This window comes from Pinus tabuliformis, chromosome 3_1, assembly GCF_031772625.1.
Source record: "Pinus tabuliformis cultivar Carrire ecotype Pingquan chromosome 3_1, CPIR1, whole genome shotgun sequence".
NCBI classification, from domain to species: domain Eukaryota; kingdom Viridiplantae; phylum Streptophyta; class Pinopsida; order Pinales; family Pinaceae; genus Pinus; species Pinus tabuliformis.
In genome coordinates, this window is record NC_142301.1 from 636550525 (window position 1) to 636575680 (window position 25156).

Sequence of the window (25156 nt, forward strand, 5' to 3'; positions counted from 1 at the left end):
GAATAGAAGCTAGATGAGATGGTTTGGAGTGGTTGTTTTTCTATCTCTTGCGAGGATGTTAGTTATTTATATGCTTGGATCTATCTTTTTGTGAGGCTGTTAGGATTTGCTATATGTACCTACAAGGTTGATAAAACATGTACTATCAAGCCTAATGAAAATAACATATACATACTTAGCATCATTATTTTTTATTTTACAGTCTTCAAATAAAAGTTTGAGTGTTTTGAACTTAGCTAGATAATATTCAATATAAGAGAAATGACCATAATTTAAAGAAACCAATTTGTTTTCAAGATGGTGGGAACAAATATCATTGTGTTTACCAAGCATGATTTCCAAATTTCCTAAATTTCATCTAAGTCATGCTAGAGATGGAGATTTCAATTAATCCATGTTCTTCATCACTTTTATTATACCATGACTTTCTTTGAGGCATTATTAGGGGTATCTTTTTTCCTAAGGTAATTATGTAAAGTCATTCACTTCATAGTACATTCTGAATACAATATTTTCATGAGAAATACTTTGAACTTATAAGAAAAATATCACTTAGAGTAACCATTATAAGATATTTAAGTAATATGGTTTCAAAAGTATAAACTAACTATTTTGGGCAAAAATCTCCGAAGAAATAGGGAGTTTAAAAAAGATGGCACTAAAAATAGACTTAAATGTTAAAATTGTACTTTTTTTAGCAAATGAACAAAAGATAACTAAAGTACCATATGGTAGGTAAAGGATCGTCGACATCATGATAAATTTACAATAAGATTGATTAAAATTTTATTCTTCTTCTTTAACTTTTCCTACAAGCTCACTTTTACCAATAAAATACTTTAACATGAAGTCACCTAATTTTTTAAATGAGTGAGAATCACTTTTACAATGAAATTACTTTTATAGTGGTTAAGTTTTATAATTTAGGTGAAATTTATAATAAAGTTATTTAATCTCTTAAAGTTGCAGAGACTCTTTTCAAAAAGTAACTTAATGAAAATAAAGATTTTAAATCAAGACTTGTTTGGTTAACTTCTATAATTTACGTGAAATTTATAATAAAGTTATCTAATATCTTAAAGTTGTATGGACTCTTTTCAAAAAGTAACTTAATGAAAATAAATATTTTAAGTCAAGACTTGTTTTTTAATAGACTAACTTTCAACTGAGATAGCTAATACAAAATATATATTAAAATTTTTGAAAGAGGTGATTTTTTTTACATTTAAAGTGTGCCTTTACCCTAGAAAGTCTTATGTTTTCTTGTAATTTTTTTTAACATAGACATACACAAAAGAAAAATTAAAGGAAAAATAGATCCAAAGTTTAACAATATCATAGTTAGATAATAGTTAGCTTACTGTAAAATGCTAGTTTTTTCTTTGTTCATGATTTGTTGAGAATGTAGAATGCATATAGCAAAATAATGTACAAACAATAAAATACTTTTGTCTTTATTTTTGGTTTGTTGAGATTGCACAAATCACACAACAAAGAGCATATATATATATATATATATATATATATATATATAAGATAGCAAACCAAGAATATGAATGGGAAAAACTAAAATATTAATACAGTGTTAAAAAAAAACTAAAACCATAATGAAACTTTATACCTTTGGATCTAAGAAAAATAGTTGTATCTTGGGAAAGCATAAACTTTTTCAAATGAAATAAATAATGTTCTTTCTAAATTCAATACTTCAATGCAATGGAATAGTTTGCTTAACACCAAAATGCACACAAATAATAAAACCCATAATCATTTTGATGTATATAATATCATAAGTTTAAAATTATGATAAACAACAAGAGTGCACCTTCATATAAGCTCTATTACCATGTTGTATAAAACAAGATATTTCAACATAGATTGAACACCTTAAGAAATTGCTTATTCAAACAAATAAAAAATCAATTAACTAGTAATGTATTATGTGATTAAAACATTTTAAAAAAGAAATAATTCCAACATAGATTGAACACCTTAAGAAATTGCTTATTCAAACAAATAAAAAATAGATAAACTAATATAATATACCATTAAAACATTTATAATTCCAACCTAACCATTTGACACAATATATTAAAAAAAAACAATTATATAAAAATTTCAAAAAAATAATCATCCACATTTTAAATAAAGAACATAAATCAATTAAAAGAAAAACCAAATTTAAATAAAAAACATTATAAATATTAAATTACATAATTACAAATTTATTTTTAAAAATATACTACACCTAAAATATATTAAACCATATATGGTCAATATAACCCTAATTGATGTTAAATTAGAGTAACCGGCTTTCACACATAAAATTTGGGAAAATAATGTCTAAGTTCATTGTGAACCTTCTTTGAGGTTCTAGAACATTATTATCTTAAACGGGTCTTTTTTTTATAGTTATGATCTTAAACGATATTTTTTAAAGGTATAATGTGATGAAACATTAAAATATATCAATATTATTTAAGTAGATATTTCAAGAAGAATGTGAAAAATGCCATTAATGATTTAATCAATTATATATATAATATTTTTAATAAATTATAGTAATACAAAATTAAATAAATTAAGTAATTTTAATACGACTATGATTATGACTTCGAAGCAAGTGATATGGAACGAAGTGACTCACATGCCATTGCTTCCCGGTGAAGGAAATGCACCTTTGCTTTGTAAAGAGGCGAGTGCAGCTAAAGGCCTCATAAAATTGTTAATGATTAACTTTACAGCTGACTACTCCATAACACAAATATCCTTACAGAGAAAGGTATTCCTTGTAAATGCAAGTTCCCAATTATTTAGAAAAATGGGCTCCTTCAGTAAGTTCGAAGAGTCAATTTACATACCCAATGGACATTTAGTAATGGTTTCAGAAAAAAACAAAATCACTTTCAATTTACTTGCTCAGTTAATGGTTGCAGAAAATTACGTTGACGTTACATGATATTTTTAAATGCCTTCCAGTCGGTTGCAATGACAGATTCGAAATTTTTGTCTGGTAGTTTGATATATATGTAGATAAAGGTTAATCTTTGCCATTCAAAGGATTTACGCAGTAGAAGGTATGACGATTACTGAAACACGAAACGTATAATCCCGGTATAAGGATTACTACAAGATGAAACGTAGAATCCTATACTCCACGAATTCCACTCTCTTACATTTTTTTAATTAGTATGGAAAGTTATGCATAATTCGGTCATTACTGTGAAGACCTACTGTCCATGGACTTTTCTTACAGAAGAGTAATCTGCCATTGATACTTCGAGAATGACAGGCCTTGCGATTTGGTGTTTTGAAAATCACTGAAAAGCGAGAGGTTTGCAGAGCCGTTGAGAAAGGAGGATAAGGTGCCCAAAATATCTTAAACCATGGCAAAGGCCGGTATCGAATCATTATTTTATCGCGTGGCTGCATATCCACTCTGTCAAACACACCATTGAAATTTGAAATTCATGTTCATAATTCGAGAACTGTTATCAGTGATAGATGTTTTTCATCGCTGGGTAGCTACAGATTTGACCGCCTTGTTTGAGTTCAGCGCTCTGCTGGATCACAATTATATTATATTCTCTGACACTTTGGAGAGATCTTCCCTGCTCGACCAACTTAGTTGCTATGGTAAGAAATCTGTTTGTAAGGTATCATTCATTGCTTTAGCCTATTAGTTATATATTTTGGAGTTTTCTTAGATATTTTCCATTTAAATTTGTTCTTTGTTATATATTTTGGAGTTTTTCCGGATATTTTTCAATTCAATTAGTTCAAAATCATGCAGAGATATATTAGAATCAACAAATTTTCAGAGTATATATATATATATAACAAAAACACATTTTAAACAATTATTTCGCTGACTGAAAAACTCCACAACATAGACAACTCCGTTTCCATCTATTTCAGACAGAATCCATGTTGAGAAGAGATGAATGCAGCTAAGAGCGTAGCGATTTGATAGCATAAGACTAATAAGACTGGAAGAAAGTCGACTTATGCTAGATTTGATAGTATTAGTATCATACTTTCTGTTAAGGTTTCGGGGACTTACTTTATTGTTGGACCCAGTCTTTAAGTCTTTAGTCGTATAGTTCGAAGAATATTGCGTGGCAAGAAACGCAGAACATTTATATGAACGTCCTGCCTGCATGTCAGGGTTGCAACTCTCGAGCCAATCTTTAAGGCCTTTATTTCTGCAGTTCAAAGATTATTGCGTGGCAACTGCGGAGATACGTTAACTTTTCTATTACAGTATCTGAATCTATTGTTTTTCGTTTCCAGGCGGTGGTGCACATGTCAGGGATGGAACAGCTCAGTGGCCTCGTCGACTATGAAGAGGTAAATAACGGCAGTAACCTAAAAGAAATAGTTCGTAAATTGAACTTTTTAAGTTATTCATTGTTGGGAGGATCAAATTTCTATACAAATTGTGTTGAAAAGGATGAAATTCTTTTGGAAATATATTTATGAAAGTAAAAGTTTGATAAAAAGAAGCAACTAAAGAGAATCCCAGCCAAAATCTTAGGCAATTTCTCATGTCTCGACCAAAGTAGTTTATTATACATACGAAATGATTATTTTTTGTTATTAAACTCAAATAATCAATAGCTGTGAAGGTGAGATTTTAATATTGGGTCAGTGTCTCATGAGACTGATAAATTTCCACTACTAATGTTCTTTAAACGCAATCCTCATCCAGGAGTTCATTGAAAGTTTGCGAGGAGTGAAGCTCTTTACTTGCAGATGGTTACCTGCAGATAAGGAAGCCAAAGCCGTCATATGTCTCTGCCATGGTCAGCTTCCCAATTCATTGTCCACATCATAACGCAACCTAGTCACGAATCCATGGATTCGCCACTTTGTAAATTCGTTAAGGATTTCGAGTTTCTGTTGTGTAATTTGTTTTCTTCTTGTGCTTGCAGGCTATGGCATGGAGTGCAGCATTTTCATGGAAGGTACTTCTAACTCTTTTCCCTGGAATAATATAAGTAAATATGACCAGGATGTTCATGAATGAACAATATTTGTTAGAGTGTCTTTACCAAAATTTCGTATTAATTTAGCTCTAAAATTAATAACCCAATTGGACCTATTATCAGACACAGGAGTGAGGCTTGCAAAGGCAGGGTATGCAGTATTTGGTATAGATTATGAAGGCCATGGAAAATCTGCTGGAACACGCTGTTACATAAAAAACTTCGATGACCTTGTAACGGATTGTACAACTTTTTTCAGGACCGTCGCTGGTATGTATTATTGGGTAATTAATGTCCACTGGAAGAACAAGTTGTGCAGTTACTCATGGAAATAAGAAAGTATGATAGTTACATTGCAGAACGCGGTGAGTATAGGGAGAAAGCGAGGCTCCTTTATGGAGAATCAATGGGAGGAGCAGTGGCACTTATCATCCATAGAAAGCAGCCTAACTATCGGAGTGGAGCTGTTATTGTTGCACCTATGTGCAAGGTATAAATTATATTAATATTTCACATTGCATGGTTGAATCATTATATTAGCACTCACCTTGTTTATTCTTGCAACAGATATCAGAAGAGTTAAAGCCTCACCCGCTGGTTATAAACATATTGAAGCTAACTGCAATAATCCCAACGTGGAAGCTTGTACCTACTGAGGATATTGTAGACGTTGGCTTCAAGGAACCAGAAATGAGACAGAAGGTAATGAATCGTATTGCTGATTTGTTTCCTGTAGAATTTCTTATTAATTTTCATGGTTTTTGTTTTCTCTAATATCTGCACATAAGCACAGATTCGGGCAAATCCGTATGTTTATCAAGGTCGACCTCGTCTAAAAACGGCTTACGAGCTTCTCATGATCAGTCTGGACATAGAGAAACGGCTGGACGAGGTACCGTATTCGAACATTTAATTCAATCTGCAATTTTTCTGCGGCTACCTTTAATAAACCCCTTAACTAAATGGGCTGTCACGGTCATAATGAATTATATGATGCAGGTGAGCTTGCCTTTTCTGATTGTTCATGGTGAAGCCGATAAAGTGACAGACCCATCTGTGAGCAAATTACTGTATGCTTCTGCCAAAAGCACAGACAAGACTCTGAAACTGTACCCCGATATGTGGCATGGATTGACATATGGAGAACCTCCAGAGAACACAGAATTGGTATTCTCAGACATCATTGCGTGGTTGGGCAAGAGAAGCGGAGCAGTAGGGTGCCCTGAAAACGCCCATGTAGAGAACAATTCCGATTCCACAGAGTCCGCCAGGATGGTAGCGGAAAGAGAACGAAAGGTTGCCAACGACAGCCTATCCTGGTTACCGATTAAATAAGTTCAAGTAAATCGTATAATAATGATAAAATCGTATAATAAACGGCAAAGGGGTGTGTCGTGGGGTGCGTTGTGAAAAGCTTTTCGCATGCCGGAACCGACCATGTGCTGTGAACGGCAATTAAGTTGCGCGCCATTATCAGAGTTGAAATAACAAAAAAAAACATATCTATGGAAATTACTCTGGCATTGGTTTTTTTAACTAAGGAAAAAATTTATGTCTAATTTGATTTATCCAATTGAACATACTTATCGCTTTGAACTCTGTACCGTGCATTTAATCCATTTATATTAAACTATTAGATTAGTATGACGTTAGTTGGTACGTTTGTTTTGCGAAACGCACAACAATAATTTTAAGAAAATACTAATGCTCCACTGAAACGTATTGTCCAACGTCGCTTCAAAACGTGAAGGCACGCTTTACTTAACCAATCTCGTACGAGAATAAATTTTTTTATTTTTCAGAAAATACGTATTCATTATTACAGTGAGATTGCTTAAACATTTAAGCCATTTAAATTAGAAATAAAGCATACTTTATTATTATTATTAGTTTTTAAAATTAATTAGTGTAGTTTTCTTTATTGGGAATGTATTTAGATAAAACAGATAAATAAATATATAATTAAAGTGTAAGTTGTAATAATAATTATAGAATAATATGAAATAAAACTTATTATTAATTTTAATTATATTAATATTATATTTTCAGTTTTTTTAATATATATATATATATATATATATATAAAATGTTGCAATATAATAATAGTAACTATGGATCCCGGATGCGGGTGATCTCGTTGTGCGATAGGCATGTGGCTCGTCACATGGGCAGGTGTCAGCCCGGACGAGCCACGAATAACCAGGACGCTGGCACAGTTAATACGCCGGAAGGTGAAGTCATTTGGGTTTTAAGGCCTGTCTATTCGGCTTTCAATGCACAGCAGAGAGCGAGGATGATGGCGCTCCATAGACTTGAACCCCCTGCCGCTTTCCTGCATTCCCTCAAGCTGTCCGAGCCAACGCTGGTAGAGAAGGAACATTCTCTGGTTCAGCGTAAGATTTCTCAGAGGAATTCTTGTCTGGAGATAAATTGGGAGATGCAGAGAGAAAGGCCCAGAATGAGCAGTCGTCATGGCGGTTCCAAGGGTCGAGCCGCAACACAGCGGCCAGTCACTTCGCCTTCCTCCTCGGTGGAAATCACTTCTGAGCAGAATAGGAACCCGAGCAGACTTGCATGCCGCAGCAATGTACGTGGGCGGGGAGAAATCATGGATTGTGGTCATGTGGAGCATCCGGGTGTTCGCTACCGGATCCCCTGCACTCTCTGGAGAACAATACTCTCATTGTCTCAGTCTCGGTGGAACATTGCAGCAGTCTTAGGGGGCAATTGGAAGACCTGAATGTGCCAATGGTTGACATGCAAGTTCCTCTGGTAGATATGAGGCGGCCAACGAGATCAGACATTCCCCTAGCCACACAAGCAGCTGATGCAGGCCCCAGTGAGCCGGTGCAGAGGACTTTTCTCTCGGACTCGGACAAATCCCAGAAGCTCAAATGTAAAATGAAGGATGAGCCATACACAACTGATGATGAATAGCTCAGCCATCAATCTGATCTTCGCTGCCGGGAAAGGAACACAACTCTCTGTTCGTCTCTTCTGCTCTCTATGTCTGTTTGTCATTCTGTCGGTTTATGGGTCCACTATGTCGGTTTATATGTCTACTGTGTCGATTTATATGCTGTCTATGTCGGAACTATGCACCGTCAAAGGTCGCAATGCTAGTAAGGGTGGTAAGCTGATCCAATTTTTGTAACTGTGTTGCTCTGGAAAGGTCCAATATGGGGAAATTGCGATGTAAAAAATGCTATAATTTTTGATATTTTGTAATATAAATAGCATAGTCTTACGTAGAAAAAAAAAATTTAATAGTAACTATGGAGAAATAAAACTTGTTATTAATTTTAATCTATAATCAGTGTACATTCAAATTAATAATTAATATATATTTTAAGTAATTAAAATTCATAAAGTGACATTTCTCTCTGAAACTTCTAAGGAATTTCTTCCTTAATTTTTATAATCCCCAAATATGGTTCCATCTTTTTCTCATTTCTTTATATATTAGAGATGAGGGAAGCTTATTTTCTATTTCCTTATGAATACTTTTCTCTCTCCTAATCTTGAATATACTTAATTTTTTCTAAATGAAATGAAAGTCTCCCTCATTTAATCCCATGGAGCCCATATGCTCTTTCAAAAGGAGAAGGGCCTTTCTTTTACCCGTTCTTAAGATTAAATTAGATGACCCCTTTTGAATAATTTTGGCCTAAAAGTGCACAATAAATCTTTGCACCTAACAAACATTTAATTATAATCATTACACCGATTGAAATGTAAACTGAATTCATTTACACCGATCAATAGTTTATTCAACTGTTCATCTATTGAAATTGAAATTTAAACTGACTTCTTGGCTTACGTCGGTTAATAGTTTGTTCAACTGTTCACCGATCAATAGTTTATTCAACTGTTCATCTATTGAAATTGAAATTTAAACTGACTTCTTGGTTTACGTCGGTTAATAGTTTGTTCAACTGTTCATCTGTAACGACCTACCTCGAATGCAATTACTTGTTCATCTGTAATGGCTTGCCTTGCATGCGCTCCATCGTACTTGCTACCCTCCAGTGGAAACATGGTCATATTTACAGAGAAGCTCATTACTTGTTTATGAATCATTGATCTGTAACCACCTGCCTTGCATTCCCTTACTCATCCATCGTAACTGCTACAGAGACTACTCTCGACACTTTCCAGCGGAAACTTGGTGATATTTACATGTAAGTTCATTACTTTGATTATAGATATGTCAATTCCAGCCAAAGGGTTTCTGAGGAAGATCTTATAATTGTTGGAATTTAATTCCAACTGCAACAATGAACAGCTGTACATGAATCTGATTTGCAGTAAATGTTAAAGGGTGTTCGGTGCAGCAAAGTCGCCTTTGATATTTCTGGACATTAATATGCATTAAAGTTTGAGTTGATTTCCCCTGCAGACAGCCGACTTGTTTTTGATAAAGGCATCACCGCCTTGCTGCAATAAATTCTGAGATAAACATTAGAAGATATTTTGTAATATTTTATTGTTTTAATCAAATACCTTTCAGCATATAAATACCGCACAGCAGTTCTGTTTTAAAGTTAGTGTTAGAAGCAGAAGCAGCAGCTGAAGAATCACACAGAGCAGAAGAAAGCACGCAGCAGCGTGAAGAGGAAGAAGAATAATTTCAGAACAGTGAAATGCACAGCAGTGCAGAAATTTGAATGTAATTTGTTTTTATGTTCATCTGTGTGGAACAGAATCGTTCCTTAGTGAATTTCTGAAGTAGATGTTCAGCAATAGAAGTTTTGAAATTCCCTCTGTATGAGGAAGACAAATCTGTAACAGTTAGTTTATTTTGATAAATACAAGTTAAATTTTTCCTGTTGCTGTTACACCGTCACCGTTGCTGAAACACCTCGTAACTCAAAAATTACTTGACGTCAAAAGTTTACGTTGCTGAAACACGACGATCAGCAGGTGTTTCAGCAACCGAAAAAAAAACTGTGTTGCTGAAACACCTGTTTCAGCAACTGAAAAAAAAACTGTGTTGCTGAAACACCGTTTCCAGCAAGCGAATTTTTTCTGTTTTTCTGTGTAAAAACAGAGTGCGATTTTTGTCTGTCTGTTATGGAATTTATCAGAAAATTCCAACATGGTATCAGAGCTAGTCTAGGCACTCAGTGAGTCAAAAACAGAGATTGTTTTTCACTGTAGGAGCTATAAGAAGTTTGTTGAGCAGATTTTTCTAGCAGAGAAATTTTTTGCTTGTTTTTCAAAATACAGTCAGTACCTTTTCTTTACCAGTACAGGTTAATATGGCAGATGTTGGAACAGGTTTAACAAATCCCCAACTACCTTAGTTTAATGGGAAAAATCACAGTTATTGGTCCATAACAATGAAAGCATTGTTTGCTTCTCAAGGACTATGGGAGCTGGTTGAAACAGGGTATGCTGAACCTGCAGATGCAACAGCGTTGGCTGCTTTGACAGCAGCAGAAAGAGACCAGTTGAAGAGTGACAAGAAGAAGGATGCCAAAGCCCTCTTTTTCCTCTTCCAATCAGTACATGAAAGTGTTTTTCCGCGGATTGCAACAGCAACAAAATCTAAGGAGGCATGGGATATTCTCCAAACTGCCTACCAAGGCATGGAGAAGGTGAAGACTGCAAAGTTGGAGATGTTGAGGAGAGACTTTGAAAATCTCAGCATGAAGGAATCTGATACAATAGATTCATTCTTCACCCAGGTTATTGGCTTGATAACCCAGATAAGATCTCATGGTGAGATTCTTGAAGATAGAAGGGTTGTAGAGAAAATCTTGAGATGTTTACCCTCAAGGTTTGAATCTATTGTGGTGGAAATAGAAGAAACAAAAGATCTCTCACAGTTCACGGTAGATGAGCTGAGTGCTTCTCTGTTGTCTCATGAACACAGACTGAGTAGAGGAACAGATTCCTCTTTTGAGCAAGCATTCAAGACTCAGATGTCTTTTGGCCAAAGAAGAGGTGGAAGCAGAGCAAATTACAGAGGTCGCGGAAGAAGCCAAAACAGAGGCAGAAATTATCTAGCTAGCACAAGCGGAAGGAGCTGCAATCAGAACCAAGCTGAAGGTTCAAGCAAACAGCAAGCTCATGGACAAAGGTATGACAAATCCCAAGTCCAATGTCATTATTGTAAAAAATTTGGGCACTATGCCAATGAATGCAAGAAAAAACAAAATGACATGAACAATAGGCAGAATGTTAATTTTGCAAATGAAGAAGATAAGAACCCAAAGAATGTGCTGTTAACATGTAACATAGCACAAGACAAACAAGATGATTTTTGGTTCTTAGACTCAGGTTGTAGTAATCACATGACTGGAAATATTGCAATGTTTGCCAATCTGGATGAAAATGTGAAATCTGAGGTAACAACAGGGACTGATGATAAGATAACTGTCAAGGGTAAGGGCAATGTCAATATCCGAGCAAAAAATGGAGAACAGATGACTGTGCAAGCTGTATACTATGTACCTGGTCTGAAATGTAATCTTTTGAGCATTGGACAGCTCATGAACAAAGGTTACAACGTGTTCTTCAAAGATGATTTATGTACTATCAGAGACATACCTCCAAGTAAGAAGATCATTGCACAGGTGCAGATGACCAGCAATAGAATGTTTCCTCTCAAACTCAGGGCAGATTTGAAGGAAGGCAGAACTATTGCGGCTGTAACACAAGAAGTCTTTCAAGAACAGGTGAAAGATGTGAATTGGTTGTGGCATTTGAGATTTGGACATCTCAATTTCGGAGGCCTGAATCTGTTGCACAGAAAGGGCATGGTAAAGGGATTGCCGTTGATTGAGAAACCGGACAGCCTTTGTGAAGGCTGCATCTTGGGCAAGCAACACAGGGAAAGCTTTCCAGCAGGAAAGAGTATAAGGGCAAAAGCACCCTTGGAAATTGTTCACTCTGATGTGTGTGGACCGATGCAAATACCATCATTTGCTGGAAATAGATATGTTTTAACTTTTATTGATGATTACACCAGAAAGACATGGGTGTATATGCTGAAACAGAAGAGTGAAGTGTTTGAGAAATTCCGCCACTTCAAAACTCTTGTTGAAAAGCAGAGTGGGCATTATATCAAAGTGCTCAGAACAGATAGAGGAGGAGAGTACATCTCCCAAGAATTTCTGCGTTTTTGCAGAGAGAATGGCATACGAAAAGAATTCACAGCAAGGTATACACCTCAGCAAAACAGTGTTGCTGAAAGAAAGAATAGGACCATTCTTGACATGGTTAGAAGTATGCTGAAGGCAAAACACTTGCCATATGAGTATTGGGCAGAAGCTGTTACTTGCGCAGTTTACATCTTGAATAGATGCCCAACTAAAGTTGTCATGAACAAAATACCAGAAGAGGCATGGAGTGGTCAAAAGCAAACTGTCACTCACATGAGAGTATTCGGTTGTGTGGCATATGCACATGTACCAGATCAGCTAAGAAAAAAGCTTGATAGTAAGGGGGAGAAGTGTGTCTTTATTGGCTATTGTGATGAGTCAAAAGCATACAAACTCTATAATCCATCCACCAAGAAGTTAATAGTAAGCAGAGATGTGCAGTTCATTGAAGATGAAGCTTGGGATGGAAGCTTGGAAAAAACAGTGAATGTGAAGACAATAGTGTCTCATGAAGAAGAAGAGGAAGGGACAGCAGCAAATAATCCTTCCTTGGTGGCTCCTCCTACACCATAGCAAGTACAACAAACCACAGCACAAGTTGGAATCTGAACAGCCTTGAGAAGTCAAGGAAGAACAGTTGTTGTTACACCACAAACAGCAACTTCTGAAACACCACAGGGATCAAATACACCCTCAAGTTCGGATGGAACTCCAAGCACACCAAGAAGACCAAGATTCAGAAATCTGAATGAGATTTATGAACAAGGAGAGGTAAGTAACAATACCGGTCTGAATTCATTATTTGCTTTGTATTGTCATATTGATGACCCAATCCATTTTGAAGATGCTGTAAATGAAGATAAATGGATTGAAGCAACGAATGAAGAAATTGGTGAAATTGAGAAGAGTAAAACATGGGAGTTAGTGGATCTCCCTAAAGGCAAAGATGCCATTGGAGTTAAGTGGGTTTATAAGACCAAGAGCAATGCTGAAGGTAAGATTGACAGGCACAAAGCAAGACTTGTTGTGAAAGGCTACAAGCAGCAACAAGGCAGAGACTATGATGAAACCTTTGCACCAGTAGCAAGGATGGAAACAGTCAGAACAGTGTTATCTATTGCAGCACAACACAAATGGAAGATTTATCAGATGGATGTTAAATCTGCATTCCTGAATGGAGTGTTAAAAGAAGAGGTTTATGTTGATCAACCTCCGGGCTATGAAGTTGAAGGACAAGAGCATAAAGTTTGTAAACTGAAAAAGGCTCTTTATTGAAGCAAGCTCCAAGAGCATGGTACAACAGAATTGATGCTTATCTGATTGAGAATGGGTTTGCTAAGTGTGATGGTGAACCCACACTCTACATAAAGCAGAATGACGGTAAGATTATTATTGTTGTTTTATATGTAGATGATCTGATTTTTACTAGCAATGATGCTTCTCTCATTGTTGATTTTAAAGCAGTCATGAAGAGTGAATTTGAAATGACTGACTTAGGCTTCTTAAGATATTTTCTTGGAATTGAAGTAGACCAAAGTGAAAATGGTGTTTTCATTTCTCAAGATAAATATGTAGAAGCTGTTTTGAAGAGATTTAACATGCAGAACAGCAAGGCTGCTGTGACTCCAACAGTAGTGGGGCTGAAATTAACCAAAGAAGACAACAGCAAATATTTTGATCCAAAATTGTACAAGAGCATAGTTGGCAGCCTTATGTACTTGACTGCAACTAGGCCGGACATTATGCACGCTGTGAGTTTAATCTCCAGATTTATGGAAAGACCGAAAGAGACTCATTGGCAGACAGCCAAGAGGATTCTAAGGTATGTGAATGGAACGAAGGGGTTTGGTATTTTATACTCCTCTTCTGAAAGTTTCATGTTGACAGGTTACACTGACAGTGATTGGGCTGGAAGTGTTGATGATAGGAAAAGCACATCGGGATATGTGTTTCATATGGGATCGGGAGCCATCTCATGGGCTTCCAAGAAGCAACCAGTTGTGGCTTTGTCAACAGCAGAGGCAGAGTATGTGGCAGCAACAGCAGCAGCATGCCAAGCAGTATGGCTGAGAAGAGTTCTCAAAGATTTGTGTCATGAACAAGAAAATGGCACAACCATTTACTGTGACAATAGCTCAGCAATAGCATTGTCTAAAAACTCTGTTTTTCATAAAAGAACAAAGCACATAGACACCAAATATCACTTCATACATGAATTGGTTAACAATGGTGAGATTGTTTTGCAGCACTGCAGAACAGAGGATCAGCTTGCAGACATCTTGACAAAACCATTAGCAAAGAAAGGTTTTGATCATTTCAGAAAATGTCTGGGTATGCAGCAGTTGAAATTAAGGGGGAGTGTTGGAATTTAATTCCAACTGCAACAATGAACAGTTGTACATGAATCTGATTTGCAGTAAATGTTAAAGGGTGTTCGGTGCAGCAAAGTCGCCTTTGATATTTCTGGACATTAATATGCATTAAAGTTTGAGTTGATTTCCCCTGCAGACAGGCGACTTGTTTTTGATAAAGGCATCACCGCCTTGCTGCAATAAATTCTGAGATAAACATTAGAAGATATTTTGTAATATTTTATTGTTTTAATCAAATATCTTTCAGCATATAAATACCGCACAGCAGTTCTGTTTTAAAGTTAGCGTTAGAAGCAGAAGCAGCAGCTGAAGAATCACACAGAGCAGAAGAAAGCACGCAGCAGCGTGAAGAGGAAGAAGAATAATTTCAGAACAGTGAAATGCATAGCAGTGCAGAAATTTGAATGTAATTTGTTTTTATGTTCATCTGTGTGGAACAGAATCGTTCCTTAGTGAATTTCTGAAGTAGATGTTCAGCAATAGAAGTTTTGAAATTCCCTCTGTATGAGGAAGACAAATCTGTAACAGTTAGTTTATTTTGATAAATACAAGTTAAATTTTTCCTGTTGCTGTTACACCGTCACCGTTGCTGAAACACCTCGTAACTCAAAAATTACTTGACGTCAAAAGTTTACGTTGCTGAAACACGACGATCAGCGTTGCTGAAACACCTGTTTCAGCAACTGAAAAAAAAAACTGTGTTGCTGAAACACCGTTTCCAGCAAGCGAATTTTTTCTATTTTTCTGTGTAAAAACAGAGTTCGATTTTTGTCTGTCTGTTATGGAATTTATCAGAAAATTCCAACAATAATGTTCCACTGTCAAAATATGTGATGCGGATGGAAAGGCGAGGAAGATCTTATATTGTTCCACTGTCGAAATATGTGATGCAGACAGGAAGGCGGGGTGCTGGTGATTGAATCATATGTTTTCCATCTGCCAAGGGGAATAGCCCCGAAGATATGTGCTTGTTCACCGATACCATTGTTAAATGTAGTTGAATCATATGTTGCGCACCTGCCCGAGGGGAATAGCCCCGAAGATATGTGCTTGTTCACCGATACCATTATTAAATGTAATATGCAGTTGTTGGCTCACATCTATGAGCGCTTGCCCAGGCAGAGGTGAGGAGTTCAATCTTATTGAGATATTCAGCATCTAAAGGATAAGATTTTCATGGGAAGGAAGAGGTTAGGAGTTCAATCTTATTGAGATATTTAGCATCTAAAGGATAAGATTTTCGTGGGAAAGAAAAATGTTTAGCTTTGGCTTTTGTAGAGAATTCTCTTCCAATTCTGATCTTCACTACAGTAGTTTGTAAATATTGAAATTGGATTTCTGATACTATAAACAATCACTCATGTTTTTAAGGTTCATGTCTGTCTGTGATGCTGTATATGGATGGCCGAGAGACTTTCATTGTATTGTTAAGGTAAAACATCATCTTTGATTTTGCCAGGCATTTTAATTGGTCTGTGATTGACATGAGGTAAATTTCATACATTGCTTTCCCTCGTTGGTTCTGATTTAGTTCAAATATTGTCTCAGTACTTTTAGCTAATCGACAAAAATAGTCTCATTTTCTCCGCTATAGCTTAGAGATTGATAACTATATCTCTTGATGTCGACTTATTTAGAGCTAATTGATTTGATTTAGTTCAAGCTAATCGACAAAAATAGTCTCATTTCCTCCGCTATAGCTTAGAGATTGATAACTGATATCTCTTAGAGATTGATAACTGATATCTCTTAGAGATTGATAACTGATATCTCATGACGCCGGCTTATTTAGAGCTCATCGATCTGATTTAGTTCAAATGTCGGTTCAGTGCTTTTAGCTAATCGACAAAAATAGTCTCATTTCCTCTGCTATAGTAGGAGATTAATAACTGATATCTCACGATGTCGGCTTATTTAGAGCTAATCGAACAAATATTCCGATTGTTGATGAAAGATAACCTCATTGTTTTCCCTAATTAATCAAAATAGCCTCAAATTTTTTAGCTATTGTTTTTCATGTTATTTGAATTTTTTTATATTTTTTTATTCAAAGTCAATATGTCATTTTTTTTTATCCAAAGTCAATATGTCATTGTTTACACAGATTTCTTTTGCAAGGAAGAAAAAACCCCTTTTTTGCAGGGAGGAAAAAACCCTTTTTTTTGCCAGAGAGGGAAAAAACATGCCATTCCATTGAATAATTGTGAAATATAATGGTAGGGGAAACAGAAAAAATTAAATAATAAATGTCTATTAAAAAAATTTATAATTTGACAAAGATTGTCTGATGGTCCAACATCACATTGTGAGAACCATGGTTAACTATGTTCAATGATGGTCCAATGCTTCATTGTCACAAAGATTGTGCCAATATGAAAATTAACCATTACAAACTATGGTCAAACATGTAGGGTTATAATATTTATCTTAGGGTTTATATACCTTGGCTTTATAGTATTAATCCAAATGATTTAATATTGTTCCCATAGGTTTATAATCCTTTAGTTTTCTAGAATTAATCCCTTGGTTTTAGTATTCCCTTGGTTTTAGTATTTCCTTGGGTTTATAATATCGATCCCTTGGTTTTATTAATCTAAGGGTTCATACTCCTAGGGTATAATATTATTCATAGGGTTTATAATATTAATCCTTGGGTTTAATATAAATTTCTTGGGTTTATAATATCGATCCCTTGGGTTTATTAATCTAAGGGTTCATATTCATAGGGTTTATAATATTAATCCTTGGGTTTAATATAAGTTTCTTAGGTTTGTAATCATGGTCAATCATGGTTACAATGTGACAAAGATTGTCTAATGGTCACAAAAATCTCGTGAAGAAATAGGGAGTTTAAAGAATATGACACTAAAAATAGACCTGAAATGTTAAAATTGTGCCTTCTTTAACAAATGCACAAAAGATAACTAAAGTGGATCGTGCACATTGTGATAAACTTACAGTAAGATTGCTTTTTTTTTTTAAGCTCACTAAAAATAAGATACTTTATCATGTAGTCAGTTATTTTTATTTTTTTTAAATAAAGAATCACTTTTACAATAAAATTATTTTATAAAAAATGTTTTACAATTTAAAATATCATGCAAAAAATAGCCTAAAAAAAATAAAAACATTAAGCTTATTTTGTTGTGAAATACACTTAGTAATAAAGTTATCTTATAACTTGAAGTTGCATGCCCTCTTGTCAAAAACTAATTTAATGAAAATAAAGATTTTAAATTAAGCTTTTCTTTTAATAAAGTAACTTTCAATTGAGATAACTAATGCAAAATCTATATTAAATTTTTTGAAAGAGGTGAGTTTTTTTGATAGAGGTGTGTGTTTACCGTAGAAACTCTTATGTTTTTTTGCAATTTTGTTTTAACACAAACATACACAAAAACAAGTGAAAAAAATAGATCCAAGGTTTAACAATATCATAGTTAGATGTTAGTTAGCTTAGCTATATGCTAGTTTTCTCTTTGTTCATGATTTTTTGAGAAAATTTAAAGAAAAAAATAGATCCAAAGTTTAACAATATCATAGTTAGATTGTAGTTAGCTTAGTTATATGCATGTTTTCTCTTTGTTCATGATTTGTTGTGAATGCATAATGCATAGAGAAAAATAAAGTACAAAAATAAAATAATTTGTCTTTGTTTTTGGTTTGTTGAGATTGCACAAATTACACAACAGAGAAAAAACACACAGACATATATATATAGAAAAGGATAGCAAACCAAAAATATGAATTGGAAAGTCTAAAATATTAATATGATGTTAAAAAAAAATAAAAAACCATACTGAAACTTTATACTTTTGGACCTAAGAAAAATAGTTGTATCTTGGGAAAGCATAAACTTTTTCAAGTGAAACAAATAGTGTTTCTTTGTACTTTAATGTAATGGAGCAACTTGTTTAACCAGAAAATGCACACAAATAATAAAACTCATAATCTTTTTTATATATATAATAACACAAATTTAGGATTATGATAAACAACAAAAATGCACCTTCATATGACCTCTATTACCATATTGTATAAAACAAGATATTTCAACTTAAATTGAACGCTTTAGGAGATTGCTTATTCAAATAAATAAATAAATAAATAAAAACTAATTCCAATATAGCTATTTCAACATAGGTTAAACACATTAAGAAACTGTTTATTCAAACAAATAAAAAATCAATAAACGATTAACAATTACATTAAAAAATTTAGCTATCCACATTTTAAATAAATTTTTTTGAAATCCACATTTTAAATAAAAAATATAAATTAATAAAAAAAAATTAGATTGAAAAATATTATGAATAATAAATTACATAATTACAAATTTATTTCAAAAAAATATACCATATCTAAAATATATTAAACCAAATACAAATACAAATATATATCTATATATACAGTTACTAAATTAAAAAAATCAATATAAACACAATTGATATTAAATTAGAGTAACTCGCTTTCGCAGAAAATAATGTCTAACTTCATTGTGAACCTTCTTTGAGGTTCTAGAACATTATTATCTTATGAACATTGTTATCTCATGAACATTATTATCTTATTATCTTATCTAGAACATTGTAAACATTCTTTTGGTATCGTTATGATCTTAAAGGATATTTTTTAAAGGCATAATGTGATCAAAAATTAAAATATATCAGTATTATTTGAAGAAGAATGTAAAAAATGCGATTAATGATTCAATATATTTAATATTTTTAATAAATTATAAAAATAAAAAATTAAATAAATTAACTTAGAAAGATGGAACTTTGCACTTCTAACAAACTATTATTCTAAATTATTTTTAATAAGGCTGTGATTATGAATTTAAAGTAAGTGATATCGAGCGAGGTGACTCACATGCCATTGCTTGCCGGTGAAGGAAATGCACCTTTGCTTTGTAAAGAGGCGAGTGCAGCTAAAGGCCTCACAAAATTGTTAATGATTAACTTTACAGCTGACTACTCCATAACACAAATCTCCTTACAGAGAAAGGTATTCCTTGTAAATGCAAGTTCCCAATTATTTAGAAAAATGGACTCCTTCAGTAAGTTCGAAGAGTCAATTTACATACCCAATGGCCATTTAGTAATGGTTTCAGAAAATTAAGTTGATGGTTGACGGAAAAAATAAAATCACTTTCAGTTTACTCGTTCAGTTAATGGTTGCAGAAAACTACGTTGACGTTACATGAGATTTTTAAATGCCTTCAAACCGGTTGCAATGACAGATTCGAAATTTTTGTCAGGTAGTTTGACATATATATGTAGATAAAGGTTAATCTTTGTCATTCAAAGGATTTACGCAGTAGAAGGTATGACGATTACTGAAACACGAAACGTATAATCCTGGTATAAGGATTACTACAAGACGAAACGTAGAATCCTGTACTCCACGAATTCCACTCTCTTACATTTTTTTAATTAGTATGGAAAGTTATACATAATTTGGTTATTACTGGGAAGACCTACTGTCCATGGGTTTTTCTTACAGAAGTGTTCGTAAAATAAAATAAATAGTTCGTAAATTTAAAAAGTTATGCATAATTTGGTTATTACTGTGAAGACATACTTTCCATGGGTTTTTCTTACAGAAGAGTTCGTAAAATAAAATAAATAGTTCGTAAATTTAAATTTTTAAGTTATTCATTGTTGAGAGTACCAAATTTCTATACAAAATTGTGTTGAAAGGGATGAAATTCTTTTGGAAATATATTTATGAAAGTAAAAATTTGATAAAAAGGAATTAAAGAGAATCCCAGCCAAGATCTTAGGCAAGTTCTCATGTCTCAAACAAAGTAGGTTATTATACATATGAAATGATTATTTTTTTGTTATTAAACTCAAATAATCAGTAGCTGTGAAGATGAGATTTTAATATTGGGTCAGTGTCTCACGAGACCGATAAATTTCAACTACTAATGTTCTTTAAAGTTCATTGAAAGTTCACGAGGAATGAAGGTCTTTACTTGCATATGGTTACCTGCAGATAAGGAAGCCAAAGCCGTCATATTTCTCTGCCATGGTCAGCTTCCCAATTCATTGTCCACATCATAACGCAACCTAGTCACGAATCCATGGATTCGCCGCTTTGAAAATTTGTTAAGGATTTCGAGTTTCTGTTGTGTAAGTTGTTTTCTTCTTGTGCTTGTACGCTATAGCATGGAGTGCAGCATTTTCATGGAAGGTACTTGTAACTCTTTTCCTTGGAAAAGTAAACATGACCAGGATGTTCATGAATGAACAATATTTGTTAGAGTGGCTTTACCAAAATTTGATATTAATTTATCTCTAAAATTAATAACCCAATTGGACCTATTATCAGACATAGGAGTGAGGTTTGCAAAGGCAGGTTATAGATTATGAAGGGCATGGCAAATATGCTGGAATGCACTGTTACATAAAACACTTCAATGACCTCGTAACAGATTGTACAACTTTTTTCAAGACTATCGCTGGTATGTATTATTGTCAAAACCCGCGGGTGTTGGTAAACATTCCAAAGCAGTAACTAGGATCCCTAGGGTGGAAATTATGAATTCCATAGAGATGCGGTGATTCTTCCAACACCCCCCTCAAACCCAACCCTAGGGAATCGAACTTGGATCCAACCTCTAATACCATGTGGAGGTTTTCCGTTACACCAAAACCCACAGGTGTTAAACATTCCAAACCAGTAACTAGGATCCCCAGGGTGGAAATTACGGATTCCATAGAGGTGTGGTGATTCTTTCAACAATGTGCAGTCATCTTGTTTATTTTTACAACAAATATAAGAAGAGTTAAAGCCTTACGTTGTGGTTATAAGCATATTGAAATGAGATAGAAGGTAGTGAATTGTATTTCTCATTTGTCTCATGTTTATGAATTGTATGCAATTTGTAGAATTTCTAATTAATTTTCACGGTTAAGCACAGATTCGGGCAAATCCTTTAGTTTATGAAGGTCGACCTAGTCTAAAGACGGCTTGCGAGCTTCTCACGATCAACGTGGACCTAGAGAAGTGGCTGGACCTTATTCGAACATTGATCTGAAAATGGGGCGCTAAAGGCTTCTTGTCAAGCTTACAAGACCCTCTCCCACTTCCAAAGATTAAATGTTCTCAAGATATTATGATTAACCAATTGCGGAATTAATAATGCTTGAAAATAGGTGTATGCTCGTGTTTATTTTTAACTGTTAATGTGCTTTAAGTTTATTTTCTACAACTGATATAAAATTATATAACAACAAATAAAGCAACAAGAAAACACACATAACAACAATATAATATGGAGTTCACCTAGAACTCTTGGGCTACATCTCCTTGAGCTCCAGTCAATTCGACTAGGCTCTCTGGGTTTATGGGAAATTCCTTTTACAAGCTCCACGCTAAACTCCATTGGTTTACACTGAGCACAATGGGCTTAGAACACCATCTTATCCCTGGCTCTCAAGCTCTCTGGCTTTCTGGCTCTGGCTCTGGCTCGTGGCTCTGGCGCTGGCTCTAGCTCTGGCTCTTCAGCTCTAGCATCTATGAGCTCTCTCTCTTGGCCTTTGCATGCCTCTGTAGTCCCCCGACCTCCAAGCGACTCTCAGCAACCTTTCAACGACCTTTTTTAGTCCTCCAGCTCCTTCAGAAACCTTCAGCAACCTTCAGCATTTGTGCTCTCTGTGTTTTTATCATGCATCGGTTACAGTCCTCCATCATTGAAAAATCCAACCATTTCCTCACAAGAATCCGTTTACAAATGGAAAAGAATAGGCGGGTAGGAAAACCGAGTCGTTTTGCCTTCCTCTGGCCGTGTCAGCCAAATAATGGAAATACACAGGAAACACACACAAAACACATCATGGGCCTTTAGCTCAGACTTAAAATATAATGGAATTGACCCTATAAGTCTATCAATTCTGTCCAAATATCACTTATCGCTATCACTTAGGCAGGAGGTCTAAAAACCTTAGTACACGGGAATACACAGAAATCCTGAATTCCCGAATTTCAAAATCTATGAAATCGGGTCTATAATCCCCTTCAGGTCTGCCATTCATCGCAATATCGCAATCGCATTGTTGCATGGCCAAATGGCCAAAACCCCATTTACACGAGAAATACATTGAAAATCTGAATTTCCAAATTTCAAATATTATGCAATCGGGCTTATAATTCCCATCGGGTCTGGCCCTTAATCACTTATCGCAATCGCAATCATATTGGCCCTGGCATCGGGGATTGTCGATCGCCGATTAAATCTGGACCATCCATTCCTTTTCCGATCCAACGGCTGATATCGCACGTCGCCTATCGCTATCAAATTAGCCCGGGGGTCTTCCCTATGGTCATGACAATCAGATCCTAACTGTTGATCCGCGGCCGCTAATCCGATGGTTGAAAGTCCATTTTAGGTGCATAACTTACACGGGGTTTAACCGCCTGAAAGAGAGGTTTCCGCTTTCCTTCGTCGTGCCACGCATCAGTCAGTGTATGGAATCGGGCGGAGCCCATCCAATACCGCTCACTGCTTGAGGTCCACCCGAAATACTGCTTACTGCCCCTTCTTTCCAAAACTCAAAATGTTTGTCTGTTTGGTTTATAAATCTGTCAGGTCCGCCGAAGCTTTTGCGTCTATTTTAGGTCCTGTCCCTTTGTTTATTGCGATGCGATAAAATAATGCAATGCGATGGGCTCTAAGGGTTTTTATGAAAAAACGCATTTTCCCTTAAGTCCCATTTATATAAGAATTTCCTCCTTTTCAAAGGACAAAGACAAACTTCTTTTTTGCGATAACTTCTTCATCCGAAGTTCATTTTAGCCCTTTCAAGTTGTGGTAGATTCCGAATGAAAAGATCTACGTAATGGGGCTATTTCCAAGAGCATCCTTGGACTTTCATTTTCCTCTGTGAGGAACACTTAGACTTAGAAGTCTATTCTAGATCCATTTTCGATCACACCTTCCCACTAAAAGAACTTTTGGTCTCCAAAAGACTGAAATACTGATCTGAATAGTAAATGAAAGTAACAACACCCTCTTCTTTCAGCTTCCATACACTTGCCTTGCATAGTGCCTCTGAGCCAAAGCCTTTGACCACTTTCCTTCCTAGACTTGTTGGTCCTCGTAGGAGGAATTGTCTTCCTTCTTGACTTCATGCAGAACTCCTGCTGAGATGGTCACAGAAGGTGGTTTGAACTTCTCTACCTTGATCATTGATCCAAGGTGGCTCAAACAAATATGAAGTACATATGCTCCTCATGATTTTCTTTTGTACCTGTTTGAAAAGCTATCAACAACAACTGTTAACAACAATAGAAATACAGGCAACAACTGGATGGCTTAACCTCCCGCTTCAACAAAAGAAACAGATTTCACATCTTGTGAATACCTCCATGTCTTACATCTACATACAAATGATGGACTAGATAACAAACCCACAAAACATGCCTTTAAACAAATGACCCTTCAAGTCAAGCATGTAGAAAAAGACCTTTAGGACTCTTTTTCAAAAGATGAAACACTTCATCATCATCTCCAACTTGGAAACCAAGTTAACTTTTCCCAAGTCAACATTACATGCATGTTTACAACAAAACAATCAACCCTTCAAGTTAATCACACACACATGTTCAAAACAAGGAAATCATCAGCATCCATGTGTTCATGCACATCAATCTCATGTATGCATTTCATCCTTCAACTTTCGCTTAAGCACGCTATACTTTCAAAGCTGAAATGAAATATAATGCTGCAGCGACAAAGTGAGTCTCCTACTCAACATTTTTCCATTCACCATCTTGGTAAAAACCTGCAACTTGCATTCCATTAACAAAGAAATGCAAATAGATGCATCAATAGACATGCAATCTTAATTGGATAATAATTTTAACCATTTCTTACCAACCCATTTCAAAGGTTTTTCCTTTGTCTACACATCAGCATCAACATGTGAATCATCCTGAGACACATCATCCATGGAAACTTCCTTTCCATTCTTGCCATGCTCTCTTTCCACCTTCTTCAAGTTTCTTGGAAGCATTACTGGATTCAGATTCCAATACCTTTTAGCAAGATGCCCTTGCTTATTGTAGTAAGTGCAACATATGTGCATCCTCTGACAACATGATTTGCCTTGTCCAATGGACCTTTGGCTTCTTGCTTCCTTTCCTTCAAAAGTTTCCTGTATGTGGCTATCCTCTTCCAACATCTAGAAACATGATGGTTATCCAAACCAGAAAAGGAATATGCAATTCTTTTCCCATATCTATGTGGAAATTTACCATGCTGAACATAATGAAAAGGAATATGGTTAGAACTAGATTTATACCTTTCTCTTTCACCTTTATTGCCTTCATGAGGAGGTGAATCAAATGAAGAAGTGGCTCCCTTTAGAACACTATCAATCTCTTCAAGGCTTTCAGAGTTTCCACAACTCTCTGGTTCAAGTGTGTGCTTCTGAACACCTACATCCTGCAAATGATGTTTCAAGCTATTGCATTCCTCCTGAATACAATCTTCACACTCTTGAGGTAGAGGACCTAACATGAAACTCCTTCTTGGAACTATTTCAATGGCCTTCATGGCAACTTTAGAACTTCCTCCATAAGATTGTCCATAGCCAAGGCCCAAATACTTAAGCCTTTCCTCAACCATTATTGTCTCAACAATACCTTGTGCATGTTTACCCGAGCCTTTTCCTTCATA

The 25156-nt window shown here is 35.1% G+C and overlaps 1 protein-coding gene and 1 pseudogene across 1 annotated transcript; both read left to right on the forward strand.

The window, feature by feature from the left end:
• Window positions 1-4305: 4305 nt before the first annotated feature.
• On the forward strand, window positions 4306-6323 carry LOC149188688 (caffeoylshikimate esterase-like). Its single transcript, XM_089410039.1, has 8 exons — window positions 4306-4350; window positions 4712-4805; window positions 4935-4967; window positions 5112-5258; window positions 5348-5478; window positions 5556-5690; window positions 5782-5880; window positions 5988-6323. Exons 1-8 carry the CDS (start codon window positions 4306-4308, stop codon window positions 6321-6323), a joined length of 1020 nt encoding a protein of 339 aa, XP_089266165.1.
• A 1413-nt stretch (window positions 6324-7736) lies between these two features.
• LOC149188689 (caffeoylshikimate esterase-like) overlaps window positions 7737-25156 on the forward strand; it is a 60738-nt pseudogene continuing 43318 nt past the window's right edge.

Bases quoted from the DNA above. Each gene is read 5' to 3' on its own strand.
- LOC149188688 (XM_089410039.1), top strand. From the start codon at position 4,306: ATGTCAGGGATGGAACAGCTCAGTGGCCTCGTCGACTATGAAGAG. The intron at 4,351-4,711 runs GTAAATAACGGC...ATCCTCATCCAG, and splicing joins GCCTCGTCGACTATGAAGAG to GAGTTCATTGAAAGTTTGCG. The intron at 5,691-5,781 runs GTAATGAATCGT...ACATAAGCACAG, and splicing joins AACCAGAAATGAGACAGAAG to ATTCGGGCAAATCCGTATGT.